General features: G+C 39.0%; 1 protein-coding gene across 4 annotated transcripts in view; it reads left to right on the top strand.

Annotated features, from left to right (window-relative positions):
• rptor (regulatory associated protein of MTOR, complex 1) overlaps nt 1-20,694 on the top strand; it is a 332,162-nt gene that overhangs the window by 255,795 nt on the left and 55,673 nt on the right. For all 4 annotated transcript variants that reach the window (XM_084426710.1, XM_084426712.1, XM_084426711.1 and 1 more), the window contains exon 26: nt 18,026-18,131. In XM_084426710.1, coding sequence (XP_084282836.1) covers nt 18,026-18,131 — 106 coding nt within the window. The remainder of the gene's footprint in view (nt 1-18,025; nt 18,132-20,694) is intronic.

Here is a 20,694-nt window from a genome sequence, read left to right on the forward strand (position 1 = left end):
CAATAATAGGCTACTTTTATCAGCTTGACGTTGAACTAATGCTCCATGCTCGTGCCATGATAAGTATGGAACCCTATCAACCGTGCCGAATTTTGCCACTGCAAGCACCACTTCACATTTTCTTCAGGAAATGTACATTCTAGGTTTGTAGATAAGGTTTCTCCATGATTCAAATGCCCTGCCGATGTTGAGCCGTGTTTTTTCACCCGAAGGTCATGCTATTCACGTCTGGCCTTACGAGCTTCAGCAGAAAAAAACTTTTTTTACATTTTTTTATCAATATGTGGAGTTTGTGTTGGAGTCTGTGTTGTGCTGGGAGCAGGTCGTTTCTTAGTGTTATCAGACATGTCATAAGTTGCATAAGTCATAAGTCCATGTCATAAGTTGCAGTGTCGTCGCTGTTGAGTGCAAAGTCAGTAGGCTAGACGAGGCGAGAGGCTCGGGAGCGCACGTGCAGGTCACGTCACTGGTTTTCGCGGTAAATCCGACCCGGCACCTTCACATAAAAATAAGAATACTTGCTTTCCGAGGTAATAGCAAAACCCGCAAAGTGGATCATTTTAATGTGAGATTACAACCCCTTCACACACAGGCAATAAAAAAAGGATTCATTTTAGTAGAAAAGTTACATACAGCACCTTTAACTAAGAAATACACTTGCGCTCCCCAGGGCGGTTCAGTGCAAAGAGGAGGCGTGTTCCGGCGCAAACGTTCCCTCATGCTATTTTACAGGTTTAGAAACCAATTGCGCCACTGACCGAAAAAAAACAGTTTAAAGTCAGTGGCGCGTTGCGCATGTTATTCATATGCTATTTTAAGGGCGCATGCTTGGCCTTAATCAATGTAGCGTGTGCACAACGCGCATACACTTTGATTCTCTCATCTACACACAGACGCAGCAGTTATCATTTTTGCAAATCATACATTATTACGATAGATAGATAGACATTTTATTATAAAAGCATACATCTAGCTTACACATTTACCCAAATTATCATACGCCTGTTTAACCGAAGTTAATTTGGGTGTGTTTCTCCATCCCCAACGTCCCTGACGAGAACGTCGGTCTCCTCGGCTGTGAACCGCTCCTCGCGTGCGCCTGGCAAATCCGCCGTTATAATAGGAATCCGCTTTAGAACAAGCGCGCCTGCTCTTTAAGGGAATGTGAGATGTCGCTCTGATTGGTTTATTTCACGTTACGCCCAAACCACACCTATGAATAATGAAGCTACTTCAGACCAACCCTTTTTAGATTTGCGCCAGGCGCAAGAGTCATTTATCCCGCCGGGAAAATAGCAACAGCGCCCAAGACCCGCCCACAAAGTTACTTGCGCTTTGCGCTTTGACACTTGCGTTTCAGATCGTTAAAATAGGGCCCAATATCTACTTCTCCGTCAATCATCCTTCTGCAGTGTGTGCCAATCCACTCAATCTGAACGGCACACACACCTGGACACAGTATGAATGACCACAGGACTTCACTTCAGCAGCAAAATGGACATGCAGTTGACATATCACACAAGGACAATGATAACACCACTGAGCCACAACAACCTCTGCTCACGGACACAATCTCAGCTGAGCCCTGCCCACAGAGCTCACCACAGACAGACATATTAGAACTGCTCCAAGATTTAACACCCAAGGATGACTTCCTGGAAAACAGCCAGGGAAGCCAGGACAGCATATTACAGCCTCCGATAAAACCAGAGCGACAGCCCCTCTCACCAGACACTTAATCCCTCTCTCCAGCATCTCCACTTCTGTGCTTCTCACAGAAAATGAAAGAACTGGTGTATGCTGGAACCAAACTATCCCACTCTTTTGCTGCAAGCCCCATGGCAGGCAACGCAACCACCAAAGCCTGCGGGCCCAGCTCACCCTCCCCCTCCTTCTGTGAGAGCTCTTCGGCCTCTGCCACAACGCCAGGGCCCACACCCTCCTCCATCAGCTCGAGGTGAACCAAAAACAACTGATACCAGCTCTCAGTGATATGTGTTGGGTCCCCGCTATGATAACAGTAACTTTCTCAAATGTTTACAGAACAAGCGATCTTTCTCTATTGCTGTTCTATTACAAGATAGAAAGTCTAAGGCCTTCAATAGCCGTACAGCAAACCAAACTAATCTGGTGCCTATTACACGTCAAACTAAGATTGCTGTGGGGACAAAAATTAAGACTGTTAAGTTAGCACTTTTAACCCTCTGGGGTCTGAGCTGTTTTCTGGGCCCTGGAGGTGTTCTGACATGCTCTGACATTTGTGGTTATTTCTGTTACTTGTGACATTTTCATGGCTAAAGTCTAATTACACTGTATTCAACACAAACTCTGCTACAATAATATATCAGCAGTATGTATGTAAAAGTTTGTAGTTTTGAGATAATGACATTTATGCGTGGTTTGTGAAAATACAAAAAAAAATTCTCACTGAAATAAGGTCATGAAACCCATACTGATTGTTTCTTCTCAAGACTTTTGAAAATTGTATGACGTAGCCTAGAATATTTGCTCTAAAACTATGTGAAAATCACCCTGACTGCTCATTCAGATAAGACAGTATATTGATTTAAAATTTTTACGAAGTGTTTTGTGTGAGAAAGCTTTATGCGGGAGCTCATTAATATGTAAGCTTTTCACACCTGAGAAAGACAAAGACCCTCCCCTAACGGCCCTATTAGGAGCTATCAGGCCCTGTCATTCTGAGCAACCTTGCACAAAGAATGAGGAGATTTAAAAAAGAATGGCTTTTAGATTGTTTGGATTTATTTACAACACAGCATAATCCAAAGATACACAACAAATGACAAAAAAGCAGTCATTGAAAACAATGATCCAAAGACAGAGACCTTTGTGCCGTTCCTAAAAACATTGTACATACCTTTCATTTCCAAGGTGTTTCACTTTACCATGTTCATGTACAGAGACTCATGTGAATGTTGAAGTCAGCAGGACTCAGTGGCATCTGGGCCCTGAAAGAAAAAAAAAGTGAACATACTGATATCAAGAGAAAGGCCTGCACGATTTTGGGAATAAACTTTAGATTTTTCTGGTTAAAATTGCTTTTTAAAATTCACAGAATACACACACACACACACACACACACACACAAATGTTTCCAACAATATATAATATAATGAACACCAGGTTTGTTGTGCCTTGTAGGCATAGGCTATGCGCAGTGCTGCATAAAGTAAAATAATAATAATAATAACCTATAGCAGCCTATAAATCTTCCAAAAGATTTCAGTAACAACTAAGCTAGAGAAAAATATATTGATTATCATGTTACTTCAAATGTTTCCATTCGTTATGATGATATGAAATGAGATAATAGTAAAAACATGAAGCCGTTTGGTGCGTTTTGCTTTTCAAACGCGATCCAAAATATGATACATTCAAACGCGATCACGCTCAAATATAAAACATTATGGTTACCATATACATATCTACGTTTGAGCAGATATCCACAAACACAGTAACAGTAAACACGGGTCTAAATATTATAATATTCACCATATATCTAGCAACAGTTCAACTGCAATGTGAAATTTATGCAACAATAACAAACTAATATGTAAGAATTTCTTACCTTACATCTTTCTTGTCTTCAAATCGCGTTCTTCTTCTGAGGTAGCCTAAATCCAATGTAAGCTCACGGCGCGTCTTTCAAACTCGACGAAAAGCAGAGACTTGTGAAGTGTTTTGGTGTTTTGTTTTTGAGGTAATGAGCGCGTTCGCGTTCCATGTGGAGATTTGTATGTGAATCTCTTTTGTGCGCGTGGGCGTGGTCAAATTAAAAATAATTAGGAAGCGTTTGAGAAGCTGGACATCTTGTTGGTTTTATACAAATTACTTAAACAGAGAATATTTGTTTTCAGTTTGAATCCGATCATTTAAAAGTACACACTTAAATGTTTATAAAGGTATATGGCTCATAAATGTGTGACAAGTATTTGCTGAGTTTTGTTTCAGTTTATAGACGTGCTCAAGAAAAAAAAGTTCACCGCGACGGAGAGGCAGAACGCACACCCTGTTTATTTTCTTTATTTTACAAAAGCACAATGTTTTGATTTGATTGTAAGTGGACACATACAAAAGTAGAAATATCACAGATTCTTTTTTTATATTTCGTTTTTCTGTATGACCATAAATGACGGAGTAATTTAAGTTTATAGTGCTACAATGTGAAGAAAATCCAGCAAAACGCGCCGGCGCGTTTGCCGACCTCAGAGGGTTAAACATCCACTCACTTAAAAATAAATCACTTCTAGTCAACAACTTAATAACCGCAAACAACCTGGATTTTATGCTTCTAAATGAAACCTGGCTAGAAGACAGCTGCAGTGCAACAATCCTCAATGAAACAGCCCCTCCTAACTTTACTTTTATGAGTGTCTGCAGAGCTGTTAAGAGAGGTGGGGGTCTAGCTGCTCTTTTTAAAGATATCTATCAATGTAAGCAAATATCATTTGGGAATTACCCGTCTTTCGAATATCTGGGTATTGTGTTAAAAGGTGCTCCACGCATTTTACTTATCATTATTTACAGGCCTCCAAAATACTCTCCAGCCTTTGCTGAGGACTTTATAGAACTGTTATCAACAATTGCCTCAGAGTTCGACTGTTTTGCCATTGCTGGAGATTTTAACATTCACATAGATAATGCAGAAACCAATATGGCAAAAGAAATCAAAACTGTTTTAAAAACTTTTGATCTGACTCAGCATGTACATGGACCCACACACAATTGCGGACACACTCTAGATTTACTTATCAGTAAGGGTCTAAACATTTCATAGATTGTTATTAAGGATGTAGCACTGTCTGATCATTTCTGTATTTTCTTTGATATAGAAGAAGAATTAGAATTAGAATTTCTTTATTGTCATTGTACACAAGATACAACGAAATTGCAGAGCTTCTGCATAAGGTGCATGGTACATAAAAATAAATAAATAAAAATATACATAATACGAAGTGATGTACAATATATTGATCTCTCCTGCCATTGAAGCTAGATCTGTGTCTGTCAAGAAGAGATGCTTAAATGAGAACACTAGTGTACTATTTATGAAGGCTATATCCTTAACACCAAGCATATCTGCTGACTCTGTTGATTTTCTCCTTGATTCTTTTAACTCAAAAGTTAAAAGTGTAATTAGGGGTTCAAGCATGAAATGCTGAAACCCTATTGTAATTGTAAGGATTCGTAAAACACGTCGTGCAGGCCAAACCGTAAGGCCTAGAGACGTGAAACCTGGCCAGATGGTAGGCCTCAATTTGGGGACAAACTATCAGAGTATGACCCCGATTGGCCCATAGGTGGCGCTACAGCAACCAAAAGTACAAAATCGCTCATAACTCTTAGGCCGTTTGACCTAGACTAAAGTGCCTTACACCACTGTGATCCCTGGCTCAAAATGGACAAGGACAAAATGTCTATCTCCAAATTCGATTTAGGCAGGGAAAATTTCTGCTATGTCGAATTTTGTCCAAAACCTACTTTTGCGAACTAGTCCCTGGTTTTTCGCCCGATCAGAACCAGACCAGTCTAGGACAATTCTCTGGACGCTCTAGATCAATAATTATCGGAAAAAAGTTGAACTTTTGCATTTGGGTGGCTGTAACAGGGTCATTTAGAAAAGGGGCGTGGCAAAATACACTAAAAAGCCTATAAATTCCAAATGAAAACTCAGAACTTCACCAAAATTGGTGAGCATATGTGCCATAACATCATTAATAACCATACACAATTTTATGGAGATTGGACAATAGGTGGCGCTATAACTGTTAAAAAGCTTTAAAACCATATATTTCCTATGGTAAATTGCCTGCATTGGCTGTAAATGGTCTTTTTCATCTATGATCATATAATTTTCATATAATAATGTTCAAAACCAGTGCAGTACAATTCTCTGGACTCTCTAGATCAGTAATGATCAGAAAAAGTTGAACTATTTCATTTGGATGGCTATAATAGGGTCACTTCAAAATGTGGCCTTGACCAAGTGTCCCCGGAAGCTTATATCTTTTAAGATGCTCAGATCTTCTTAAAAACAAGTCAGAACATGTAAAATATCACTCTGAACAAACATGAAAAATTTCAGACAGATCGGACAAAATTTGCCTCTATAACAGTTAAAAAGGTGAAAATGATATGAATGTAATGGCATATTAAGCCAATAAGTGGTATTTTACTGCCCCCTGCTGTTAAAAAATTGTAATTTTGTCATATTGTTCTATAATTCATATTTAGACTCATTCTTTTAACATTTACAATCACATGTAGTCAAAATTCATCTATTGAAGTATTACTGCTGACAATTGTGTCACATTTAGAAATGTGAATCCTGAAGGAGACTTGCAGTAAACAGTTTGATCACATCATATAGTTCAAATGTCTGCATCTATTCTACAACAGAATGTGTGTGTGTGTAGTCTTAGGTTTCTGAATAAATTCTGAATAATCTGATTAATAGTTTACAAAGACTTTGTGAAATGTTTATAGACCATTCAAATATATTTTCATAATGACATATCCCAATAGCATTGAAAAAACAACAACATTTGTCTTTGTGTGTGTGTGTGTGTGTTTGTAAGCATGCATTATTAAGTTAACATGGAAAAACTGGTTTGCTTTAGTGCTGAAAACTGGTGAAAATCGTGAAATTTAAAGTGAAACTGAGCCAATAAGTGGTCTTCTACTGCCCTCTGCTAGCCATTCTACTTATTAATGAAGTCTTTTCACATGTGCTTTTTCATCATTCATACTTAGGACCTTAAAAAATCACTTATATAACAATAACTATTATAACAAAATCATATTTTGTCAGTGTTCATCACTTCATTTGCACTGACACTTCACATAATTGCTAGTAATGTGGTAAATCATGGTAAATCACGCTAGAAACATGGTAAATCATAGTAAATAATATTAGAATGTGGTGTATCAAGGTAAATCATGCTAGAATCCTGGTAAATCATTCTAGAACATGGTAAATCATGGTAAATCATGCTAGAACAGGGTAAATCATGGTAAACCATGGTAAATCATGATAAACTATGGTAAATCATGCTAGAATGTGCTATATCATGGTAAATCATGCTAGAATGTGGTAAATCAAGTAAACTAAGATAAATTCATGGTAAACTATGTTAGAAAAGGGTAAATCATGGTAAATCATGATAAACTATGGTAAATCATGCTAGAATGTGGTATATCATGGTAAATCATGCTAGAACATGGTAAATCAAGGTAAACTAAGATAAATTCATGGTAAACTATGCTAGAACAGGGTAAATCATGGTAAACCATGGTAAATCATGATAAACTATGGTAAATCATGCTAGAATATGGTATATCATGGTAAATAATGCTAGAATGTGGTAAATCAAGGTAAACTAAGATAAATTCATGGTAAACTATGCTAGAAAAGGGTAAATCATGGTAAACCATGGTAAATCATGATAAACTATGGTAAATCATGCTAGAATGTGGTATATCATGGTAAATCATGCTAGAATGTGGTAAATCAAGGTAAACTAAGATAAATTCATGGTAAACTATGCTAGAAAAGGGTAAATCATGGTAAATCATGATAAACTATGGTAAATCATGCTAGAATGTGGTTTATCATGGTAAATCATGCTAGAACATGGTAAATCAAGGTAAACTAAGATAAATTCATGGTAAACTATGCTAGAACAGGGTAAATCATGGTAAACCATGGTAAATCATGATAAACTATGGTAAATCATGCTAAAATGTGGTTTATCATGGTAAATCATGCTAGAACATGGTCTTTTCCGTCTATGATGTCAGTGGTTACATGCTTGCTAAATAAAACTTAATAACTTTTGATGCTTTTGTGCTTAAAGGCCTTAACTGCTTGAACCCCGATAAATGCTGCTTGCAGCTTTAATTGATATTGCTCCTGTGAAAGTCAGGAAGAAGAGTGGCAGACAAAAAGCACCTTGGAGAAACTCAACAGCAGTGCAAAATATGAAAAGACAATGCAGAAAAGCAGAGTGCATGTGGCGGAAGACAAAACTTGTAGTCCATTATAACATCTACAAAGACAGCCTTCATGCTTTCAATATGGAACTAGGCAAAGCTAGACAGACTTTCTTCTCAAATATTATAAACTGATATTTAAACAACACACACACTCTTTTAGCTACTGTAGAAAGACTGACAAACCCTCCAAGCCAGATTCCCAGTGAAATGCTCTGACAGCAAGTGCAGTGAATTTGCTTCTTTCTTCTCTGAGAAAATCAATAATATCAGAAAGGTGATCAGCACATCCTTGAGTTGCGCTGAGGTCAGACAGATCAGACCACCTGAGAAAGTAGTTACTATGTCTGATTTCAAAGAAATTGATGGCAAAATTTTGGAAGAAACTGTACAGCACCTTAAAGGGTCATGAAACCCCCCTCTTTCAGCTCAAGACTAGCTCACAATCTTTTTGAAAAATGCAACTTATGGCGCTTTTCCACTGCATGGTACGGCTCGGTACGGTTTGACTCGGCGCGGAACGGTTTGGCTCGCTTTGCTTTTCCACTGCGTGGTACGACTCGACTCAGTACGGCACGGTTCGGCTCGCTTTAGCTCGGTTGCTTTTCCACTGCAGTTAGTACCGCTTCAAAGTGGGTGGGACTGATCGTTATAGTTGCCGTCTCTACCATGACATCATCATATTAAATTCGAATTTTTCATTCCGTGTTTCCCCATCCACTCCTCGGCAACCAACGAGAGGAACGTCTGCACCTCGTCCACTGACCACGATTCAGCCATTTCTTTTTTTTTGTTCTTTTTTTTTTTTATACTCTTTTTTTTAAGCAAATACTTTTAAAACAGGTGCTACAGCGTTGGCTGTTGTCTACTGGCTATTTAAATCTAGTGGGTTTAAGTGTCTCGTTTCGTAAATACAATGACGCTGGTAGAGATGATTCTGTCTGACCAATCAGTGATCTGCAGTGTTTTCACGTCACATTTTAGTATCGATACGTTACGCTTGGAACCTCAACAGAGGTGGTACCATTTAAAGCGAGCCGAAGCGAGCCGTACCGAACCGAGCCGTACCATACCATGCAGTGGAAAAGCGCCAAAGCGTGCCGTACCGAACCGAGCCGTGCCGTACCGTACCATGCAGTGGAAAAGCGCCATTAAATGGGCGTGGTGGCTGTGAGAAGAAGGGAGGGGAGTGGGTGTGGTCAAAGCCAGTGGCCCATGCATATCGACTGTCACTAAAAATCAGTGGTAAAACGTGAGGAAATGCTAGATTTTTTATAGCTGGCAAAGTTAAAGTCTAATGAAATACACTGACACCTTATTTTTGTCCTTTCAAAAGTAACTGAATGCCCTGCTACACATATTAGCCTACTACAGTAATCATAATTCTATTTAAAACATATAAATGTTGTATAATATGTATAATTATGCCATTATAAAATATATTTGTTTATATACACACTATAAATGCATATATTTGAAAATAATAAATGTTCCGCTTAAAAAAAAAAAAAACGTTCCGTACATAGCCTCGATCTACGTGCCCCCTAAACCCACATAATAAAGATGGACAGTGTCATAGAAATTTGCACAAACTAAGCATACGTTCCATACAATTGAGGTATTATCGAAATATCTCAATTTTAATAATGAGTGATTATTTAACAAAAGGCAAGTAAAACGGTCAGGGTTACATTTTAGACACACACACACACACACACACACCTCTGAAGCGATAGAAAAGTCCTCGGGACCGCATCACTCGCAAGAAACCTGCATTGGTGTACAAGGCTGAAGTCCACCATTCTCCCATTGAATGGTTGCACACACACATAGTTTAGATGTGTCCGTAGTTGATGGCCGGAGTCTAGCCCTGGCAGCATCGCGGGGAAAGATGCACTGGAACTTTTGCACCACGAAAACAAACGCGCGTCCCATCATTGCCTCTCTCATCTACTACGCGAAATCACAGTTTGACATGTCTGTCTTTGGAAAAGTTCCACGTGGTGTCATGAATAATTAAGAGGCAGTGTCTTCTCATTGGATAAGAAAACTCAGTCATGAATAATTATGAGACACCGATGAGTCATCAAAGTACTATAGTGCTCTGCACGATGAAGATTTTAAACCCGGAAGACGAAAATAGCGGAAAAAAACTCAAATTTAACCATTTCCCCCCTTTTAAATCTAACAGATGCTAACATTGTTTGAGAGTTTTCCAAACTCCCTGAAAACTGCAGTTGTCAAGCCCCTCCTGAAAAAGAGCAATCTGGATAAGACTATATTAAGCAACTATAGACCGATCTCAAATCGTCCTTTCATAGGCAAGATCATTGAAAAAGTTGTCTTCAATCAGCTGAACAAATTCTTAAGCTCGAATGGATACTTTGGCGATTTTCAATCTGGTTTCCGACCGCATCACAGCACAGAGACAGCGCTCATAAACATAATAAACAATATTCGCTTAAATACTGATTGAGGCAAATTATCAGTGCTGGTACTACTCGACCTCAGTGCTGCATTTGACACTGTCGATCATAACATACTTCTTGACAGGCTGGAAAACTGGGTGGGGCTTTCGGGGATAGTGCTAAAATGGTTCAGGTCATACTTAGATGGGAGAGGTTATTATGTGAGTATAGGAGACCATAAGTCTGAGTGGACGTCCATGACATGCGGAGTCTCTCAAGGCTCAATTCTTGCGCCACTCCTGTTCAACCTTTATATGCTCCCAATGAGCCAAATCATGAGAAAGAACCAAATTGCTTACCACAGCTATGCAGACGACACACAGATCTACTTAGCCCTATCGCCTAACGATTACAGCCCCATTGACTCCCTGTGCCAATGCATTGATGAAGTCAACAGTTGGATGTGCCAAAACTTTCTTCAGTTAAAGGTGAACTAAGTAACTTTTTTACCTTAACTGAACAGCTCCCCCCTGGTGCCCGTGAGCGGAAAATATGCACTTGCAACTTTGAGCCGGCGTCAGGAATTATCGCGTGATATCAGGTCTCGCGATGTAAACAATTGCTTTACGGCCAAAAGAAATCTGCTAAAATGCTGTCATTATTGCGCTCCCTCACGCTGTTCGAACCCGAATGAAGAAGACGTTTTAAAGAATGTCCCATCTGCTTTGATGTCGTTGATCTACTAGCCTCTGGTGTCTGAGAATCGCCAACGAGTTTTTACAACAGTGTTGTCAAATATCTATTCCGAAGCTATGGGGGGAGCTCTAGAGAGAAACCTGCGAGCAAAAAGCGAGAATACAGCGAAGAAATCCCGAAACTACTGAGCCCCGCTTTAAACAAAGACAAAATTGAAGTCATTGCGTTTGGAAACAAAGATGAAGTTCTCAAGGTGAACGCATACCTTCACTCTAGGGGTCAAACAACTAAAAATCAAGTCAGGAATCTTGGTGTGACACTAGAGTCAGACCTTAGTTCCAGTAGTCATGTCAAAGCAATAACTAAATCAGCATACTATCATCTGAAAAATATTGCAAGAATTAGATGCTTTGTTTCCAGACAAGACTTAGAAAAACTTGTGCATGCTTTCATAACCAGCAGGGTGGATTATTGTAATGGACTCCTCACTGGCCTCTGCTCCTACAGTAGTCACATTCAAATCCAGACTCAAAACACATCTGTTTAGCTATGCATTTACTGAATGAGCACTGTGCCGCTGTTCGTCCGACTGTTTGTACTGTACTGTATTTTATTTTATTTTATTTTATTTTCTAAACTGTTTTAATTATTCTTATTAGGGGTTCAAGCACGAAGTGCTGAAACCCTATTGTAATTGTAAGGATTTTTAGGGGTTCAAGCATGAAATGCTGAAACCCTATTGTAATTGTAAGGATTCGTAAAACGCATCGTGCAGGCCAAACCGTAAGGCCTAGAGACGTGAAACCTGGCCAGATGGTAGGCCTCAATTTGGGGACAACCTATCAGAGTATGACCCCGATTGGCCCATAGGTGGCGCTACAGCAACCAAAAGTTCAAAATCGCTCATAACTCTTAGACCGTTTGTCCCAGGATCAAGTGTCTTATATCGTTGGAATCCTTGGCTCAAGGCGGACAAAATGGCGATCTCCGATTTGGATGTAGGCAGGGAAAATTTTCTGCTATGTCGAATTTTGTCCAAAACCTACTTTTGCGAACTAGTCCCTGGTTTTTCGCCCGATCGGAACCAAACCAGTCTAGGACAATTCTCTGGACTCTCTAGATCAATAATTATCAAAAAAAAGTTGAACTTTGGCATTTGGGTGGCTGTAACAGGGTCATTTAGAAAAGGGGCGTGGCAAAATACACTCAAAAGCCTATAAATCCCAAATGAAAACTCAGAACTTCACCAAAATTGATGAGCATATGTGTCAGAGCATGGTGAGGAAGCATGCAGAGTTTGATGGAGATCGGACCATAGGTGGCGCTATAACTGGCAAAAAGCCCTCATTCTTATTAGGGGTTCAAGCATGAAATGCTGAAACCCTATTGTAATTGTAAGGATTCGTAAAACGCATCGTGCAGGCCAAACCGTAAGTCCTAGAGACGTGAAACCTGGCCAGATGGTAGGCCTCAATTTGGGGACAACCTATCAGAGTATGACCCCGATTGGCCCATAGGTGGCGCTACAGCAACCAAAAGTTCAAAATCGCTCATAACTCTTAGACCGTTTGTCCCAGGATCAAGTGTCTTATATCGTTGGAATCCTTGGCTCAAGGCGGACAAAATGGCGATCTCCGATTTGGATGTAGGCAGGGAAAATTTTCTGCTATGTCGAATTTTGTCCAAAACCTACTTTTGCGAACTAGTCCCTGGTTTTTCGCCCGATCGGAACCAAACCAGTCTAGGACAATTCTCTGGACTCTCTAGATCAATAATTATCAAAAAAAAGTTGAACTTTGGCATTTGGGTGGCTGTAACAGGGTCATTTAGAAAAGGGGCGTGGCAAAATACACTCAAAAGCCTATAAATCCCAAATGAAAACTCAGAACTTCACCAAAATTGAGAGTTTGATGGAGATCGGATGATAGGTGGCGCTATAACTGTTAAAAAGCTTTGATAACCATTTATTCCCTATGGTAAATTGCCTGTATTGGCTGTAAATGGACTTTTCCATCTATTATTTCAGTGGATAAAAGCTTTCTAAATAAATCTTAATGTCTTAAATGCTTATGTGCTTAAAGGCCTTAAATGCTTGAACCCCGCTAAATGCTGCTTGCAGCTTTAATTTCTTTTTATTATTTTAATTTCTTCTATGTGAAGCACTTTGAATTGCCATTGTGTATGAAATGTTCTATATAAATAAACTTGCCTTGCCTTGCCTCGCCTAATACCCTTTTGTGACAAAAAAAAAAAAAAAATCGTTTAGTTGTCTTGTGAAAGTGGTTGCTAACAAATGGCTAAATGGGACTAGAGGTTGTTGGGGACATTAAACAGCATAAGCCGAATAAGTAAACTGATGCTAACTTCCGGGTTGGCCTACAAAAATATGTCATTCCTGCACCACTATTGATCTAAGTTAAAATTTGAGACTTCAAAGTAAGGGGTAAATCCACACAGGTAACAACAAACAGGTAATCCACATGAACAAGGCATGCAACAGTTGTGGAGTACTTGTGTTTAACGTTACTGTCGTAAATACCAAATTTGTTTTCTTCGTCGACTTTATTCGCCATTATTCACGTCTGAAATGCGTGCTAGTGTCTTCCATAGATTTTCATAAGTTGTTGATGTATGTGGTGTATGTATGTGTGAACCGAACATGTCCCCTCCTGGTCACCGTATTAAACGCCCCTACTCTTTGGACTCCCCCAGAGGGGGGAACTTACCAGCCACAATATGCACTTAATGTAATGCAGCAGTCACCAATCTGACAAAAGAGTGAACAACAGAGAGGGTATAAATGCACAGGACTTAAATTAAACAAGGCACAGGTGAGATGAACTGATGAGTTTCTTTGGTGACTGACACAAACACAGGAAACAGGGGGATTGTTGTGAAGACATAAGCCGAAGAGCAAAAATAATGTCAAAATAAAAGTAATTGGGTGTGACATCCAAATTCCAGAGAGCCTTATAATATCATGATTATTATATTATTATGAAAGTATTGTTATAATTATAAAGTTATAATAGTTCCTCCTTGGAACTATGTATGAAAATATTTCCTTGTCAATGTATTTTATAGATTTTCTATTACATATATTGTAAATATTTTCATTTAATTTCATCAGTTGTATGTCTCGTATTATATTATATTATATATAATACATATAAATGTATCTGAATTAGATAACAGCAACCCTTTTTTCTAGATGATATATTTATATGAAAAAAAAAACATAATTCAACCTCTACTTAAATAAGAAATTTGATCTATTTTCATTAGAAAGCAAGTGTTCTTAGGGTTTCCTAGTAAAAAAAAAAAAAACAGTAAAGCTCATGCAGTGGTAGTTCAGAAAGCTTACTAAACAGCGAACAGTCTGGACACAAGTTTGAGATGTGCATAATGGATAATAAAGATCTAAGAAAGCTTTTTCAGTGCAAAATGAGAAATCTGTCTTGAGTGAGAAGAACTCTATTCCAGTCTATTAGAGTGATGGGTGTGATAAGTGCATGTTGCTGGTGACTTGACTGTGTTTACTTGTAAGGATATAAAAACTGCTCGGGAGGAGACCATTAACTGTGACGAATTCACATGCTTCATTTCCATTGAAAAACCAAATCATTGATTCTCATTAAGAGATTGATGTGGAGCCCCAGAGCTCCAGAAAAAAAGACAGGTGTGAAGACTGGATCGATCAGGGCTAATTAGCTGGAGCTCTGATTTTCAGCTCTGTGTGTGCATACATGGACACTTTATTTAACTTGTTGAGCAGTTTCCTCATTCTTACAAGTTTTTTATTTATTTATTTTTATTTAAGTCAACTCAAGTAAATTTTATCTATATAGCGCTTTATACAATACAGATTGTTTCAAAGCAGCTTTACAGTAAACAGGAAAATAATGATCAATGATGCAAACAATTCAGTTCTGCAATAAAGCAGCTCTAAAAAGACAGTGTCATTTTTCAGCTGAAGTGTTGATTCAGTTCAGTTCAATAACTGTGTAAAGTTAATGAGATTAAGCACCTTAGGAGAAAACAGTGATGTCATCATCCAGCTTAATTCAGTTCTCATCCGATAGTGTTAGTGCAGTCAAAACAATAATATTACTGAATTTTAAGTGTCCCCAACTAAGCAAGCCAATGGTGAGAGAGTGTCACAAAGCGATGTCAAAAATACCTTGGGAGAAACCAAGCTCAGTCGGGGGACCAGTTCTCCTCTGTCCAAATGAACAAGCATCGTGTGATTTATGATTCCTTCTGCTTGAAGATCACATTACATCACACTGGCATATGGAGGGAGGGGGAGATGTAGCTGGCCTTAAGGGTCTGTTCAGAGGGGTCTGGTCTGGTCTGGTCTGGTCTGGTCTGAAGGGTCTGGTTCTTGTGGTCTTTGCTGAGGATCTATACTGATGGCTGTCAAGTTGACAAGGTCTTCACTGGGGATCTGTCTGTAGGGCTCGTCTAGTTGTTGTGGTCTCCGCTGACATCCAGTGCTACATTGTGGTCATCTCTAGGTGCAGGTTTACAATCTGGTCTGGATACAAACCGGATCCAGCTGACTTTGGTAACCTTGGGATAAGAATGAGACTGACAGACAAATATTAGCCTAGATGCCATTTCTATTTTGATGAAACAAGTACATTGGATGTTATGGGAAGTGTTCCTGGTTCCAGTTGACCTAACAATGCAGCCTAACAATCCTTTTAGGGATTTTGAATTATAGAAATGTGATAGTGTGTTATGTGTTTGCTAGGTTAAAGAGATGGGTCTTTAATCTAGATTTAAACTGAAAGAGTGTGTCTGCCTCCCAAAGTCTTTGAGGAAAGGGACCCACAGTCGATTTTGATATTCTATGTATTATCAACTGACCAGGATTTTGAGACTGCAGTGGACGTGAAGGACTATAAAGTGATAGGAGCTTGTTCAAGTACTGTGGAGCTAAACTATTCGGGGCTTTATGAGTAATCAGCAAGACTTTAAAATGTATATAGTGTTTAATAGGGAGCCAATGCAGTGTTGACAGAACCTGGCTAATATGGTCACACTTCCTGGTTCTAGTAAGAACTCTAGCGGTTGCATTTTGGACTAGCTGGATTTTTTTCTTTAAAGCCTGCAGGGCAATTGTAAAGTATTACAATAATCTAGCCTTGAGGTGATGAATGCAAGAATTAACTTTTCTGCATTTGACGTTGAGAGCATATTTAGTCATTTACAGATATTTTTTCAAATGAAAGTTTGGTATCAAAAAGCACACCCAGGTTCCTTACTTATGACGAAGACACATCCATCAAGAGTTTGAAAGTATTCTAGGTCATTATGAAGATAAGCGTCACAATCATCACCATAATATTATTATTACTATTATAATAAAATTTCTGTATTATACAAGCTAATAGTGTTTATATTTCATTAAACTTAAGCGAGGCATAAACTCACAATCTTAATTTATAATTGAACAATTAATGATAAGAGAAATGGACTGAATGTTGTATTAAATTTGTATAACTGATTTTTAATTTTTTATGTATGTATCAGAATGAAAACTAACACCATGTTTCCTAATTTACAGGGTGAAAAGCAATGGTCCTAGTACTGAGCCTTGCGGTATTCCATATTAAACTTGTGATCAATAATATACCTCTTCATTTACTGCTACAAATTGGTGACAGTCAGATGAATACGATTTGAGCCATGGCAGTGCAAGTCCGCTAATGTCAACGTAATTTTTGTCTATTCAGAAGAATGCTGTGGTCGATGGTATCAAATGCAGCACTAAGGTCCAGTAACACTAATAGAGAGATGCAATCACAATCAAATGAATAAAGTAATTTATGGTCATGAGCTGTGGGTCATGACTGAAAGTACAAGATCCCGGATACAGGCGGCCGAAATGACCTTTCTCCGCAGGGTGGCTGGGCGCTCCCTTAGAGATAGGGTGAGGAGCTCGGTCACTCGGGAGGAGCTCAGAGTAGAGCCGCTGCTCCTCCACATCGAGAGGAGCCAGCTGAGGTGTTCTGGCATCTGTTCCGGATGCCTCCTGGACGCCTTCCCAGAAATGCTGGAGGAAGTGTCTAGGGAGAGGGAAGTCAGGGCATCTCTGCTTAGACTGCTGCCCCCACGACCCGGCCCCAGATAAGCGGAAGAAGATGGATGTAACTCTAATGAGAGCAGTCTCAGTACTATGTTATAGTCTAAATCATGACTGGAAATCCTTGCAGATACAATTTTTTCTAAAAAGGAACATAGCTGTGAACATACATTTTCTAGTATTTTTGAAAGAAAGGCGAGATTGGAGATTGGAGATCGGTCTGTAGTGAACTAATTATTTAGGATCAAGTTGTGTTTTTTTTTTAATAAGTGGCTTAATTACAGCCAGCTAGAAATGTTTGCATATCCTTATGACAATGATGAATTAAGAAGAAGATCTTTGACTTCTGGAAGCATCTCTTCAGTAGCTTAGTCTGTATAGGGTCTAACATACTGTACATATTGTTGATTTTCAGGATTTAACAAGTTTAGACCATTCTTCTTTCCCTATAGCAAATAATAAATGTAATTGTTCATCAGGGGCTCTTTATAGCACTGTCTGATGCAATACTGTAGCAGATGGTTGCATGGTTACAATTTTCTCTCTTATAGTATCAATCTTGTTAGTAAAGAAATTCTTAAAGTCATTACTGGTGTGAAACTATAAAGAGAGTGTGAGAGATCACAGTAGAGATCACTTTTTTAGAGAGATGATACTGTTAGTCTTGAGTGTTTTCTTACACAATTACTTAGTTTCTGTACTCACAACTGTCAAAACCAGGTTCATGTCTGTAATTATATGTGTTTATGGTTTTAAACAAGGTGACCCTTTTGGTGCTTCATTATTTGAAAATTGAATTGATTTATCTCTCTTTCAGATTCCAGAAGAGCATGATTTGGAGAGTCAGGTTCGTAAGGAGAGGGAGTGGAGATTCTTACGTAACGCTCGTGTACGCCGACAAAGCCAACACATCACTCAGAGAGGTAGAACTCCAGAATTTGTTATATACTGACAGCAAAGACTACTTGCATTATCATTCATTTATATATTTAGTTACTTGATATTTCACAAAATGTTTCAAATAAAAAAAGTTTGTTACACTGCAAAGGCACCATAAAGCAGCATATATTCCTTGAAAATGCATTTAAACAGGCGCACAAGGGAATTACTTTTGCTGAAATAATGTTCAACATTAATTGCGGAAATAATCTTATAAAATTTGTTTTAAATATGGAAATATGAATACAGAAATAATTTGAATATAGACTTTAGAAAATTCTAAATACAAATATGAAACTAAAATATATGCTCTTATGAAAACGACAAGTTTAAAGCTGCACTGATGCTGCATTTCATTTACGCCTAACCAAAGCAGCATCAAGAGCCACTTACACTAGGGCCTGAGGTGGAGAACAACTTGGACAACGAATTGTATGCAGCATTATTACGTATACACAGAATTTGGAACAACCTCAGAGCAGCCTCACAGCCTCAGCTGTGTAAATCTTTAGGTTATTAAACCCGGGTCTCTGATAACGAGTGAGGTATCTCGCTAATCGCCTTGAGCGTGACCAATCCTGGAAGCACCAATAAAACCTTGTCTGTCAGTTGTCAGACCAATCACTACTGTGGTGCAAGAGTACTGCCTCCCTAATATACATCACAGCATAACACATAAGTGTGAGGCGAAGCCCATCTCGCTGCCCCACTAAAAATTGCTAAACTGAAACACCCTTAAATAATGCCCATCAGTTAGCCAAAACTCTGGTAGAATGAGCCTGCAGCCCTTCTGGGGGATAAAGACCCATGCTATTTTAACTGAATATAATAGCTTCCACTACCAGATGGGACAAGTGTTGAGGTTATATAGGTTTACTCTTTTGAGAATCAGCCTATGAGACAAATAACTGATTGTACTCTTTCATTCTGTTCACATAGCAACACAATATGTGAACAGGACAGAGAAAATAATTATGAAAACTTAATAAATAATGTCATTGTCAATCCCCACATGGCAAACAGAAATCACGGCAAGATAAACAGTAGAAAAGGCTCTGCCCTTATTTAAAAGTTCCTGCAGAAAACATAACACATCTGCATGAGAGAGCGTGTTAAATCTGCTCTTTCACTCTGGATCATTTTGTTTACCCTCTGAGCCAAACCTGTAACACTTGAGTTTAAACTCTCACTTTTTTTCTTTTTTTTTAGTTTAACCTCTTGTACTTTCTGAGGTATGTGTTCTGTAAATCCTGAATGGGACAGAAAATACCAGGAAATAGGCTATTTCTTCCTCTAGATCCTGAGCTAATATCTTCTGTGCTGTGGACATTACACTGTTGAAAAGTGGTAGTTTTAAAGCAAACTGCAGACAATAACCCTGGCTGATTTTGGATAGAAGGAAGGTGATAAGAGAGGTGGCATTAAGAACCCTCACTGCCAGGCCAGAGGAACTTTAGATCTTCTGAAAAACTAAGGCTGCTCAGTGCGTCCTGGCAGTGAAGCTAAGGCAGATGAAACCATGTTTTTTTAAAACACGCGCTGGAATGAGCTGTTTAATGACCGGGGCATATGACGGCAGTCTTTTACCATCATACAAATCTCTGTCCATTCCCTGGCCCCCACCGGCTGTGGCGGCCAATCAATTGAGAGTTTTTCTGCTTGACCACATTTCAAGTTGGTCAAGCTCCACCTGAACAGGACTCTTTGTTCAACACTTCCTAGATGTGAAAACAATGAATGCAAGGCTTCTTTTCCCCCTTGCTCCACTGCTTACAGAACTAGCAGTCACCATAAAATAACTGTTAGAAAGAGAATTATCCATAGCATTTTGAATATCTAGGTATCCCTAGCACAAATAATATTCACAGTGACAGTGAATATGCCCACTATCAAAAACAGCAGCATTTGTCAAAGTACTTTGGCGGCTTGTCTAATAACAGTTAAGCTTCTTTTGAAAAACATGCTGAAGAATAGCTTCCAAAGATCTTCATAGGGAAGAGAATGAGGTAGGGACTGTTATGCATATTAGGGAGGCAGGACTCCTGCATCACTGTCATGATTGATCTGTCGACTTACAGACATGGGGCCCTATTTTAACGATATGAAACGCAAGTATCAAACACGAAATGCAAGTTTGTGGGCAGATCTCGGGCGCTGTTGCTATTATACCGGCGGGATAAATAACTCTTGCGCCTGATGCAAATCTAAAATGGGTTTGGTCTGAATTAGCTACATTACTCATAGGTGTGGTATGGGCATAACGTGAAATAAACCAATCAGAGCATCATCTCACATACCCTTTAAGAGCAGGCGCGTTTGTTCCATGGCGGATTGCTATTATAACGGCGGATTTGCCAGGCGCACGCCAGGAGCGGTTCACAGCCGATGAGACCGACGTTCTCGTCAGGGCCGTAAAAGACAGAAAAGTGACATTGTATGGTGATGGGAGAAACCCACCCAAATTAGCTTTGGTTAAATAGGCGTATAATAATTTTGGTAAATGTGTAAGCTAGATTTATGCCTATTTTTCACATCTTCATGGACACA

The sequence above is a fragment of the Rutilus rutilus genome, assembly GCF_951802725.1.
Source record: "Rutilus rutilus genome assembly, chromosome: 12".
Taxonomy (NCBI): Eukaryota; Metazoa; Chordata; class Actinopteri; order Cypriniformes; family Leuciscidae; genus Rutilus; species Rutilus rutilus.